This window comes from Clytia hemisphaerica, unplaced genomic scaffold, assembly GCF_902728285.1.
Source record: "Clytia hemisphaerica strain Z4C2 unplaced genomic scaffold, Clytia hemisphaerica genome assembly, whole genome shotgun sequence".
Classification (NCBI taxonomy): domain Eukaryota; kingdom Metazoa; phylum Cnidaria; class Hydrozoa; order Leptothecata; family Clytiidae; genus Clytia; species Clytia hemisphaerica.
The window spans coordinates 131,567-145,439 of NW_027103954.1; the positions used below are offsets into that span (position 1 = coordinate 131,567).

The 13,873-nt window shown below is 34.1% G+C and overlaps 1 protein-coding gene and 1 long non-coding RNA gene across 2 annotated transcripts; both read right to left on the bottom strand.

Annotated features, from left to right (window-relative positions):
• Positions 1-2,101: 2,101 nt before the first annotated feature.
• LOC136810128 (Y+L amino acid transporter 2-like) lies at positions 2,102-3,932 on the bottom strand. Its single transcript, XM_067066694.1, has one exon. It carries the CDS (start codon positions 3,762-3,764, stop codon positions 2,199-2,201), a length of 1,566 nt encoding a protein of 521 aa, XP_066922795.1. The 5' UTR covers positions 3,765-3,932; the 3' UTR covers positions 2,102-2,198.
• Positions 3,933-4,548: 616 nt separating this feature from the next.
• LOC136810129 (uncharacterized) lies at positions 4,549-13,764 on the bottom strand. Its single transcript, XR_010847065.1, has 4 exons — positions 13,648-13,764; positions 5,502-5,700; positions 5,174-5,292; positions 4,549-4,977 (listed from the first exon to the last, which is right to left on the bottom strand). It is a non-coding gene; the product is annotated as an uncharacterized lncRNA (long non-coding RNA).
• Between the last annotated feature and the right edge of the window lie 109 nt (positions 13,765-13,873).

The window sequence follows — 13,873 nt, forward strand, 5'->3', positions numbered from 1 at the left end:
TATCGAACCCCCTTTGATATCCTACTTTATTAATAAAGACACCCTGGATATCCTCTCTTATAAAGATACTTCTACCCCTGGATATCGTATTTTTACTTGAAAAGACACTTAACCCCTGGATACCGTATTAAGTAGAATAAACGCCCGGGGCGTTTATTAATTTTTTTCGATTTTAGGAGGGGCGTTTATTCGAGAGAGGTGTTTCAAAGAAGGGGGCGTTTATTAGATTATTTTAGTCTATAGTCGAATATTTAGAGCAAATATACCCTTTGTTTTTGTTCTTTATCAAAGTTTTAGTGCAAAATTTCTTTGGTTCAACGACTAAAATTGCATCGAAAACTACTCTGATTACAAAAAATGACTAAAATCTTCCTTCTCCTAAAGAGGCGATTATTCGAAGGGCGCGTTTATTTGAGGGGGCGTTTATTAAATAATTTTTCTTTTAGGAGGGGTGTTTATTCGAATGGGGCGTTTAAAAGAAGGGGGGCTTTTATTCGAAGTAATACGGTATCCACTCCCTTGTAGATATTTAACCCCCTGGATATCGACTTTTAAACAAAAATCGTTAACCGCCTGGATATCAGATATCTTTAACAGAAGCAAAGACTATTTCTGGAAAAGCCTATTCTCTTATATTTATTTTAGACCACCTCATGCATTAGCCTCGATGTGGCCACTAAAGTGAATTCTTTAACGGATATGAGAACTTTGGTTTCCTTTTTGACAGACCTTGGAAACTTCTGTCAGGGTTCACACTCGGGAAGGTGGCGTTTCAGGATTACTATTCAATGAATTCGGTACATTTACTTTAATTATGGTTAGAGAATGGAGATGAGTTTTATTGTATAAATATTTTTATGAGAATCAACAGCTTCTACATGGATCATGTCACGCCCATATGAAAATGACAGTAAAAATGTTATGTCCGATTTTATTCACCAAAATAACTTTGAGTAAAATTCAACTCGAGCACTATCTTTTGAAAGTAGGTTTTTAAATTAAAATTTCTATTTCTGTGAGTTATTATTGTAAGGAACGTGTATTGGAACGTGAAATTTTATCAATCAGAATCGTAGGCTTTTTCTTCCTCTTTGTCTTACCAATGTACACCCCTGTCTCACACCCACTTTTTCCTACAACGGGGATGAAAATTTCGATTGAAATCTCAATGCGGATAAAAAGGGTATTTTTCCCACCGGGTATGAAATTTTTCAGTGGGGCCCAGCGGGTCTGTGACACAGGGATGTCAATGTGTATCCGCATTGGGGAAGGCTGCAAGGGGATGCTTGCTTGTATGCACAGTGCCAATATCTATGGAATCCACAAAATTCATTATCCATGATTCACACTCTGGCACAGGCTAGATGTTTAAAGCTCTTCTGCGGACGTGTCGGCAAAGTGTATGAAATAGGAAGATTTTATATTCTTGGAATTTTGTAAAAAAAGACCTGTTAAAACAAATTTTAGCAGCAAAAAAGAGAAAAAGTTTCAAACTAAACGTCATTTTTGAATGGCACTTATGTGGTTGCCAAGTCTCTGTTTTCTCATATAACAATAACAAAACTAAATCATTTCGAGTTAAAAGAAGTCCTCCTGCATTTTATTTGTTGGAATCCCTTGGAAATGATCATGGAAAATTAGAAATTTACAGTCAAAACTGCTCTAAAAATGGCATTCTTAGAACCGCTTATCGATTACACTTTTTTTATGAAAACAATTTTATAGGTACAATGAGGCTCAAAAATGCCAAAAAATAAGAACAATTTAAGAACAGAGGAGAGGCTGAAGTTAGAGAGTTATAGAAAAAAGAATTACTGGTTTCTAAAATCTTCTAAATAGTAAAGTAAATAGCAAAAACTTGTTTTTTACCTTAGAAAAAATAAGAACAAAATAAGAACAATTCAAGTCTCAAATTGCCAAAAAATAAGAACAGCCGAGCCTCAGCAAAAATTTACTGGTTCTTATAAAAAAAAGAAGTGTAAATGGTGTTTTTCTTGATCACATTTTTGAGAAAGTAAAAATTGTTGCAAAAAATTCATGTAGTAGCTGCAAAAGCTAGTAATATTTGCTCTACTTTACAAACAGGAAAACTTTGCTTAGCGATAGTTTCATTGTGAAAAGTTTCATCATTTTCGTATATAAAATTTTTTTGACATATTTCCACTACACTTTCAATTTATTTATTCAACAGTATAACCTTAATCAACATGTTCTCCTTCGAATTCACACTTCACTAACGGTAAACGTTCAGTCAACCATAAACTGATCGTGGCATTAGGTAACGAGCTCTGAAACCAACGTTTATGTAAGAAAACGTAATAAACTGGGACGCTCAACGACATTGCAATTAAAATAATGACAGAGCTGATAGGTTTCTCATTGAAAGATAAGACAAAGAGTACGATGGGGACAATCATCATAATAATTGGTGTAGTGATCCATGTTTTGTAGGTCCTTTTCAATTCTGGTCTTTTCCAACGATTGACCAAGATTGTGGATATGGCAAATGCATATTCAAACCAGATAGATATGTTACAACATTGTAACATTGTTTGTAAACTAAGATTGCAAAGTGTTAATAAACCTGTTATAAAGGCTAAGAATAAGATAGCTGGTACTGGAGTTCGTCTTTCCTTATGTATTAGTGAAAACATACTTGGGAACTGTCCTTCCCTTGCTGACGACATAATTAAACGCGGGAGATTGTAAAAGACAGCCGATAGCGCGGGTATAACGCAGACAGTCACCATGAAGGGAAGTAAGTAAATAAAATTCTTGCCACCGACTTTGACAATGACGTCTGATATGACGATTTTGGATGACGCCATTTCTGAATGCGTCAACACTGATGCGCATGCGACGTTAATGAGGACGTAGATAAACGTAACGAATGGAATTGACGTGAACGTTACAAGAGGAATTGTCCTTGATGGTTCCACTGCTTCTTCCACCAGATAAGCAATCGTTGAGTAACCATCAAAACAATACAACGCGTTAAAAAGAGCTATCGAAAATGCTGGAAAATCTTTTTTGAAAGACGATATGGTGTTATTAAATGATGTCTCTGGTAATAGATTTTGGTAAGTACCATCATGCACTGCGGCGTAAATGGACATAATGATTACAACGAGGAATAAAATGACTTGTATGGAAATGAAAATGATTTGAAAGATGCCAGACTTCTTGGCGCCTAAGCAATTTACACCAGCTATAACTATCATACAGGCGCCACCAACCAGTTTTGCACACCATAGATATTCGACGGAATTGTGATCTTCAAAGAAAGGTGCACATGCGTACAAACCGATAGTGATCAACAAAATACAAGCATCACATGGCGCAAAAATCAAAGCGTTCGTCCAGTTGACTATAAAACCTGCTGCTTTACCGTAACAGTCTAAAATGAAGATATAGGATGCTCCAGTTTTATTGACAACTGAGACCATCTCACAATAGCATAACGCACCAAGTAAGGCGATTCCGCCGGCTAATGTCCAGGCTAGTAATGCAACAAATAAGTTAGGTGTGTATTGAGCCACGAGAGAGGGTGTTATGAATATTCCAGCGCCAACAATGCATCCAACAACAAACGCAAAACAATGATGAAATTTCATATTTCGACGTAATGTTTTTGAATCGTCTGTACCAAGTTTTCCAGATGAAAGTATTTTATTGTTTTCACAACTTTCATAATAACTGGTCGATGAACTGGATGTGATTAGTGGGAATGCCTCATGCAATTCGTCATCAATATTCTTTGCCATTGTCTTGTAAAATTTATGATAACGAAGCACTTGACTACCGTTGCTAAGTTATGTAGGAAGTTTAGTAAATATTAAAAACCAAAAATCCAAGATCTTAAGATCTAAATAACAATCATATGAAGAGATATCATTGTTGTTGTCCGTTAATTTATCAGAGTCTTTTCAAGTTTTTGTTGAATAGTATAACTATTTCCTCTGAATATCTCAAGTTTTACACCTCAATAAAACCAAAAAGTAGCGAATTCAGAAAACCTTTCAAAATCTTATTCTATGTCAAAATACTTCCAAATACTTTTTTGCACCCCATCAAATGAAGCCAAACAAGTGTTTAATGTTCAGTTTAAATTGTTCAAACATTTTGTTTTATTCAGAAAATGTGCTGAAAATAATTTTACAAAGACTAAATAAATAGGTACAACAATAAGGCATACATAGTAAGCAAATGCAGGTGATAGTTCTGTAGCATCAAAAAGTCACTTATCTTTGTTATTAGACTCAATCGGACCTTCTACCCACTTTAGAAGCTCAGAAAAATTCCTCCTCACCTTAAAGTTTTATCCCTCCAAATTGGAAAAACGCTTGCTAGGAACTATAGTAAAGTTTTTAAAGTGAAATAAACCAGCTGCGCTGGAAGGTCAGCCCGAAAGGATGAGATAGATCAAAGGATAAGATAGATTAAAAGATTATCGAGAGTAGCAAAAAGCATGTGATCACAGGATAAAGATTTCAACTACTCTTGGCTTAGGAAAAGTGGGTTCAAAAATCAAATTTTGTCACAATAGGGTCGATTAACGAACTTTGAAACAACTTCAATTTTATAATTTTCAATTTACAAATAAAATGAATAATGTTGTTTTAGATAATCATGTAGTTGTTTTTAAATATAAACAAAATTACTATTGTACAAGATCCTTTGCAAAATTGACAAATACTGTCCAGTTGAATTTAAGTCTACCATTATTGTTCAATTCCAATTTCATTATTTCCAGGCCCAGCAGTATTTCGAATAACGAGACAAATTGAATTAGAAACAGGATAGGTATAAGTACCATAAGACATTACAGCATAATACTCCAAAAACGAACTGTAATGACGTAAAAGCTTTGAAAAATACATCGGTCAAGCATAGGATACGTTAATGTGTGTATTTTCAATCATATCTGCATAACAGTGGCGAAGAAACTTTGGAAATTGATTGTGGATGATTGAATTTCTGTAGAAAAAAAAATTACAAGTTATTTTCTCCAAATTAAAAAAAGAGGTCAATTCATGGATAGGTATAATCTATAAAGTAATCATTTCAGTAGACTCGCACTTTTTCGACATAATACTCATTCATCAAAATATCAATTGACCAATTGGCCACTATGCAAACACTTAATGTAGGTCATTTTGGAGACTTATAGTACCTTATTTCGATTTTTGTAGTGTCGGCATTCAAATTATTGGATGGTGTTAGAGGGAAGCAATATTTTCGCTGATAATGAATCATGATATACGGTTACTGATTGATCTCTGGACAGCATATCTACAACAAACAATGAAGATATCAAAGTCAAATACACAGGTAAATAATAAATAATATGAACAAAGTCATTTCACATTTTCAATCTTAGATTATTCACGGTCGCGTACTGCAATTGCAAAATGATTGCTTTGTAAAAAAGACCTAGAAATGAACGTCAAGTGTCAACATTTTTCTATCGTAAATTGATCAAAAAGAGACCTTTAGCTTACCTATCATTTTTATGAACTCTTTACAATATTCAGGTGTCCAGAAACGAACCGATGGTTTAAAAGTACCAAGCCATGATGAGTGAAATAATCGAGTATATTGTACCAAACAACATCAAATACAGGAACGTGACGCTATGTCAAGCTCAAACGATGCAAAGCCATGGAGTTTTTCGACACTACAAACATGTAACACCAGATACTAAAACAACAATAAACAATCAATAAATTACCAACATTTTCATTTCAACACCAAAAACTCATTCATTATATACATTTTGTCCATTATTTTTTGTCAATAGATAATAGATTTGAATGTTCATTTTTTGTAAATTTTGTAAAATTTTGATTTATAAAATAGAGGTTTATATGCAAAAAATTGAAAATTTAAACTATTAAGATATGTATAAGAAAAACATGTTACTGAAAAAATAATTGCAAAAGATGATTTTATAAATGAAAATTACAAAAATAATTCAAAATTCTGTATAAAAACAATTCCAATTTTTGTATAAAAGTAATTTGAATTTTTGTGTAAAACAAAAAAAAACAAATGTAAAGTACAAAAAAGTATATAATAATTTAAAGTTCTATGTAAAATAATCAGAAAAGGTATGGTTAGTGAGGAAAGTCTCTTTTTTGAATGATACCTTAAGGGAACTATTTTTTTGCGGGAACTAATGTAATTTTTGCGGAACTTAATTTTGCAGATTTTTGACTTCAAAGAAAATTTGAGCCGTTCTGTAAATTACTCCACCTCCACGTTTTTCACATTTGAAAAATTCTGCGCTAACTTAATTTTGCGGTTTGGGCCAAATCCTCAAAACCCGCAAAAATTAGTTCCCTTTAAGGTATTACTTTGTAATTTTGATCACAGACATTCAGAGTTTTTGTGACAAGATCAACACTCTCAAAGCATCACAGGAAGATAAAATTGCTAGCATAACGGTACTTGACTGGTTTAAACTCAGTTTATTTAAATAGAGTGACCTGAAAAAGTTCTTTCTAAAAAAATCAATAACAGACTTGTGACATTCTTCTCCCACTAGCCATATTAAATTAGATCCCAAAGCAATACCACCATGTGCATGTAGCATTTCAGCGTTGATATAAATTTAAAGTTTGAATGAAAATCAATGAGCTGCCTTGGAGCTTTCTCTACATTTTAACGAATGAAAGATTTAGATGTACATGGCTGTGTAAGAAGGAGTTGCAAATCTCAGCAGCAAAGGGCATGTTTCATTGAATGCTACAGTTCATCGAAAATCATTTTAAACTGCTCTGGAGTTTTGCAACTCCTTCGACCCCACCCTCCCCTATTCCCCATATAAAAGTCTAGTCAACCAAGTCGGTCAAGTCGGTCAAGTGGATCAAGTAGGCTAAGTAGGTTAAACAGGTTTGAAGAACTAATTGTTGTTTGATATGGCAAAACAAACTCCATCGTGATCAGAAAAATACACGTCCTTTACAAAACATTTAACTTCTTTTTTATCTTTAAAGCTTTTCTTTAAATAAACATGGTCAAGAAGACCACCTGCTAGATGAGTTGGTTCATTCACTACCATTTCATATGAAGAAAGAATATTTTTCAAGAAGTTGTTTGCTGGATCTAGAGCGTCAATGTTGAAATCTCCGACTATTATATCAATGTCATCATAAGCTGTCACTTGTCTTAATTCTTCACAAAAATCATCTGTCGAGTAATTAGGTGGCTTGTACAAAAGCAAAAGCTTAATAGCCTTATTACTAAATGTTTTTTTCAGAAATTTAATCATTGTATAGCCAGCTACTTTATCACAATCTAAAACTTGAGTCGATGTATTTGAACAGCATGCACTGTTTTGAAAGCGATTGACTGACATATTGTTATACTCAATATTGAAAGTGTCCAATTTTTGATCAATGTCACTTGTATCACTTGACAAAGAAAGCTGGGTTTCAGTGAGGCACAACAAGTCACTGCTAATGAGATCTTTTGTCTTTTTTATGTCATCAGCATGTTTTTTCAGAGAGCGTACGTTAAGAAGGGAGACATGCAAATATTTAGCAGAGAGTTCTGTAACTGATGAGAAAGAAAGATTATTTTGCAAAGAACAGTCGTTTCTTAATCGCTCATATTCAAGACCAGCTTCATTGTTTACCCGAATCGCGTTTTTATTGTATTCGCCAATTAAGAACAGTCCATTAATGTCAGTAACTCTAGACAAACTACATTAAATTAAAAGATTAAGTAATTCAAAACTAACAACTGCTGATGTGAGAGTCAATCCTTGTACTTTGTGACTAGTGCATGCGTATGATAAAGTCAGTCAGGGAATTGTGTTCTTCTTCGTACCATTAAAGTATTTTCATGTTTTCTTTTGTTCTTTCTTGTGTCGCGAAAGTAGATTCTGCTCTTTCAATTATAGTCCAATTATTTTCTCTGCACACATGGTCTAAATTGGATGCTTGTTTACCGGCAGCAGCATCATCAAGCTTGACATAAATACCTGATATTATGTGTTGTTGCTATTAAATTTGAACCTCATAACTGTTCCAACTTGGCCATTAACCAATCTATCTGCAATGTCAATGTTTTTTGTGATAAATACACGAGCACCTACCTTTAAATGAATTATGCGGGCAAGGCCACCTGTTTCCCCTGGTCTAGCATTTTCAATGAATTTCAAATCATTATTTGTCAAATGTTTTGGCACCTCATCTTGTGCAACGATGGAATACTTTTCAGTTGGTAGCTTATCCAACATTTGTAAATTGTACAAGTCTGCTGGTTTATTTTCTGCGAAAATATGGGGTCGTATTAGCAGGGTAATCTGGACTGTCTGTTGAAATAAATCTAGATTTCAAAAGCTCTTCTTTTTCTTTGTCAAGTTCACCTAAACGAATCTGGTTTAAGAGATCAATGAAATCTATATCATCACGCTGCCTCATGACAGTTGTTAATTCTGCCATTTGGAAAGTACGCCATAATTCAAATGCAATAATATTTTGCATGGATGAACAATCAGCTTTGTATACAGGGTCCCTGTAAATTGGTGGAAGTTGATATAAATCACCACACAATAAGACTGACTTTCCAGCAAAGGGTTTGTCTACACCAAATATTTCACGTAACCTTGAATCTAAGTGTCTGAACAAACGACTAGAAACCATAGAAATTTCATCAATCATAATTATTTCAACACAAGCTAGTTTCTTTTGCAATTTATCTTTGGAAGATGCATTCAATGGAAATAGCTTTTTGGTAGGGATGATCAGACCAGTGTGTATGGTGGTTCCCGAGACGTTGATTGCAGCAACAGCTGTTGGTGCAAGTACAAGAATTCTTTCCTTTGTAGGTTCACCACCTCTGTACATCAAAAGTTTTGACAATGAGTGATATATAGTAGTTAGTAAATGGCTTTTTCCCACGCCTCCGCCACCAGTTAAAAAAATGTGAAATGGTTCTACACTTTTAGGTGTCTTAGAAGAAAGGTTTTTTACAAAGTCCCTTCCCATTTGTGAATTACATTAAAGACTTCTCTTTGTTGCTGATTGAGAGATCTAATGCGAGCATTTATTTCATTGTCAGGGAATAAAATTGATTCCATTGGTATCGCTGCTCTGAGTTGGGTACCTTCATTGGTATCATCATCTGATTCATTATCGTTGGAAGGAGCATTTTCTACCTCAGCATTGGTTTCATCATTTTCCTGTTGTTCATAGTCATTCATATTGAGTACCATGTCAGTTCTAAACCTTTGTAAGGCATCATCTACTAAACCGGCATATGGTTGAATCAAGGCTCTATTGGTCTCAACAGTTTCAATAATACCAGGTTCTAATAGCTTGGCTGTGTAAGAGTTGTGCTCTTGGGATAGTAATTCATTTTCATCATAGAATGGGAGATACAGCATCAAAAGATGATGCGCATAATCTTCTGGCCTTTTATTACGGTTAGGTTCATGAAGTCGAAGAACTAGTGGAACTTTCCGACATTTTAATTTCCCTTTCATTGACCGAAGTGGAACAGTCTTTGGGTAGTTGTTTGTTGTTTGATGATTTGATTCAATCAAATTATCTTCAAGTTCATTCGGTTGACAATCATTTTCATCAGTTTCTTCATACACAATACTATAAAACCTTAAGAATTCTGCATAACACATTTTCGATACAGAACTGTAAATTCCATTTGCATCAATTGGCCTATCACAATACCTATCTAGCATATTTTTCTTGAAAATTGAAGTACTATCCTCAGGAAGCTCATTAATTTCATTTTCACTCAGGCACATTTTAAACCTTTTTTCTGGTAAATTGGTGTTTGCAAAGGTTACACCTGGGTAAAGTTTTCTAAGCCATAACTGTGGCATGCTTAGATAGACTGCTTCTTGGACTGATACTTCCCGCTTTGAAACATAGGCATGTGCAACAGATTTCATTTGTTCATACTTGTCACCACCATTTTCGAATGCATCTTGAACAGCTTGGGTCATAGCATGTGAAACTTCATCTTCTGTTTTGGACAGGTATGCACACATGTAAGTGACAGCCTTGTAATAATTGAACACAGGTTGAATATCTAAATTTGCTTCCCAAGCTTTTAAACCTTCAGTGAAATAATTATTCACAAAACATGCATTTGTATCACGCTTCAGATGTATATGAAAATCATCATCCTCAGACACTGAGAGAGCATACTCATAATCATATTTTGAAATATTAAGTGCAAGAAGAACTTCGTCGATAGATGGAACTGGACTATAGTTTTCGGCTTCAGTGTCAAAAAAGTTTCGCTTGCTTGGATTGAGGTTTTCATTGATGTAACTCTTTACTTTAGCTAGTGTTTCTTTTTGCAATGTCAAAATAGCTTGCTTTTCTTCTTGAGATAATCCTTGAGGTAAGGGCACAGAAACTATTGTTTGCTCACAAAAGAATTTTCCAAAATGGAATCTGCAAGGTGTATTTTTATATTTACGACATGTCTTTGAATGTCGATGTAACTGATATGTTGTAACAAGGTGGAATAAATCAGGGTCTTCTTCCTTGGAAGGAAGATAAACCTTGATAATTTTATCAATAAATTCAATGTATTCAGTTTTAGTCTCTAGAGTCAATTTTGGTGCATTTAAAATCCAGAGAAAAGAATGGATATGAGGGCTTCCTCGTACTTGAAATTCAACTCTAATAGCATAATAGGTTGTTTTACCAAGTGGACCGTCCAAGACAATAGTTTTAAAGAATACTTCAACTCTATATTGAAAATGACGAGCAACAAGTACTGGATTACTGTTTAGCAAATCACACCTTTCGTGATATGAAAGATTTTCAATAAATTCATTGGTAACATCTTCACCCTTGAGTTTGTAAATTATGGAAATCATTTCGTTCCAACGAAGATCCGCGCAACTCAATGTGAAAAAGAAAGTTGGTGGTCCCAATTGCTTGACCATTGCTAAAACTTCAAGCTGAAATTTTTTCCAATAAGCCGGGGTTCCTTTGACAGTACTCATAAACGCAAAAGCTTTATCATTTGCAATGAATTGCCTCACTGTTTCTTTAAAGTTTTGACTCAACATACCTGCATTCAAATTTGAGGCTGCGACTTTTCTCATCGCAACATTTATTTGATTAGTTAACGAAACTTGTTGAATGACAGAATTAGCAAAAAAAATGTAGTCTGGGTCTGAAGCAAATTTTTGAGTATAGTTTAACAAGCGTTGATTGAAATACTTTGAAGGACTTAGCTTAACATCCCGTTCGACTTTGTATCCAAATTGACCTTTAGGAAATAAATGAGGATGGGCAAGCATTTCACAATTTTCATCATGCAAGATTGAAACAGGCTTTTTCCCTTGACCAGGTGCTAATGTCAAAATTTCATTGTCTAATTCAGCATCTGTTGGGGTGTGTGACATGAGGGTTGTTTCATTTGCGCTTGAGCGAAATGCATCAAGAGGGTTTGCTGAAGTTTCAAGTTCCTCTAAAACTGTACCATTACTTGTGTTTCATTGGCATCAGAGTTTTCCTCTTCTTCATGTTCAATCGTCTCTTCAGAATTGAAACTTTCAATAGTTGTATCATTTTCTATCATATTCCCATCATTAGAAATATCATTCACGTCAATCCTTATGTCCTCATAGAGAGGATTGTTAGCTTTGAAGTAATTCAATAAACGTTGCATAAAATCAGGTCTGATTGGCTCAAAAATAACATGCCCTTTATATTCTAATTTCTTTTTAGTTTCACAATGACCAAACCATTATCACTTGTTCTTCTAGGCAAGGTATTTGCAATATCTTCAACATCAATGGGTACATTACAAATTGAACCTTTAATTTTAGGAAACTGGCCTTTTGGCATGATTGCTATCTTTTTAAACAGAATTCTACGTGAAATCAAAATTTTTTCAAGTCTGCGAAGACTACAAAATTCAGCTGGTAGTTCGTCAAGCTTCAGTTTGTTTCTGACAGATTGGCATGGTAGAGCATCTTTTAGGAGTTTGCTATGGCATGTTTTGCAGATGTATAATTGACCGTCAAAAGAAGTAATAGGAAAAAAAAATTTTCTTGAGGCATATTATACCTTTCAGCTGAATATTTTATAACAGTTTTTCGGTAGAGACATCTGTTGCAACAAACACAGATATAAAAAGGACCTTCATATACAAGCTTTTTAAACTTTGATATTAGATTGTCAATTTGGGTTTTATTTTTCTCATAATAAGTCTTTTTTCTTTCTGATAACTTATTTTTATTATTTTGATGATAGTCTCGACTCTTTTCATTCCTTTTTTCTTTATTTTCAGTACGATATGTTTTATTTTTTTCATTTATTTTTTCTTTGTTTTGGGTGCGATAAGTTTTTTTTTTATTATTAATTTTTCTTTGTTTTGGGCGCGATACTCTTTTCTTTTTTCCTTTATTTTTTCTTTGTTTTGTTCATAGTATTTCATATTGCTTTCTGTTTTTTTACGCTTGGAAGTATCTTTTCTATCACTGCAATCATTTTTCCGCTTTTTTGATTGTTTTAAAAATGCTGAAAAGTCCTGTTGGAGTGCCTTTTTAAGTTCATCTTTTAGTTCAAGAACTTCAACAAATTGGATTTCAAAATGCGCGTTCTCTTTTTCCATTTTTACTAAATAAAAATGCTGGATATATTTCTCAAGTTCAAAAATATTTTCAAACTTTAACAGACATGACATTCCAGTAGGATCAAGCAACCCAAGTTTATTACGGCTATGCGAGTCAAAAACATAAAAGCCTTGAAACCTCTTCATTATAACAATAGTGAAACCATTAATTATCATTAAGGCGTCAAATTCTTGATTTTGAGAAGTACTCAGAGGAATTTGCAGAAAAGGGTAATCATCAATTAATTTGGCTTCACCATTTTCATTATTCAAAAATTTATTTCAGTTATAATACCATTTGTCTCAATGAATCGTGGCATTTCGTCAACAGATAAATAGCTTCTAGTATCAAGTAGTTTGTATAGACTGTCTCCTTCAATCAAAATTTTATCTAGGTCTGTAGTCTTCCAAATAGAGACTCTGCGAAAATTTGACCAAAATATAGCATAAAGGCAATTAGCACTGCATTGGGTCCCAGCTGTTCGACCGAATAAATCTTCATTTGCCTGATTAAATGAGCCTAATACAAATTTTGAAACTCGGTATGGGAGCAAGTTTGACATGTTTTCAAAATGAAAGTCACTCAGCAGAATATGAGGTATGCTAGCAGGTTATTAGCAACTTTGCAGAGTTTCGCAAGTTTCTGATGTTTGGCAGGTTCTTGAAATTTTGGTTTGGCAGGCTTTGTATGTTGTAAGCTGTGTATGTTGTTAAGTATGTTGTATAGTTTAAGTAAGCCCTTACACCGCAGGTTAATAAAGATATACAAGACGTTTGGCAAGCTTTGTTGGCTTCGCACGCTTTGAAGGCTTTGCACGTTTTGCAAGTTTGACAAGTGTTACAAGTATGACAAGTGTTACAAGTATGACAAGTGGTTATTGGGGTGTAGCTGCTTGTCTGATATATAACACAGACAAGCTTTATGCTATCTTTTGAATAACTTGCAAGTGAGGTATATTTACCAGTTTACACTTGCAGCTATCTTTTTGAAACAAATATCTTGGAATCAAAAATTCTCTTGAAATCGAAACACTCTACCCATTCAATAGAGAAGAGACATTGATTATTTCGTCTTTGCAACCAGCCAAAACCTTGTATGCTTCATGACTTCATAATAGTAACACTGCTTAGCCAGGTATTGGGAAGGTAGAACTGGAGAAAAAGTCACCTCGACTTTACCGTCATTCAAATTTAGCCCGGAAGAAACTTGCACTCTCCCTTTTTTTAATTATTCCAAATAGTAGCTTTGAGGATCCTATACCAA

Excerpts from the sequence above, each read along its gene's own strand:
- LOC136810128 (XM_067066694.1), bottom strand. The coding sequence starts at position 3,764 with ATGGCAAAGAATATTGATGACGAATTGCATGAGGCATTCCCACTAATC.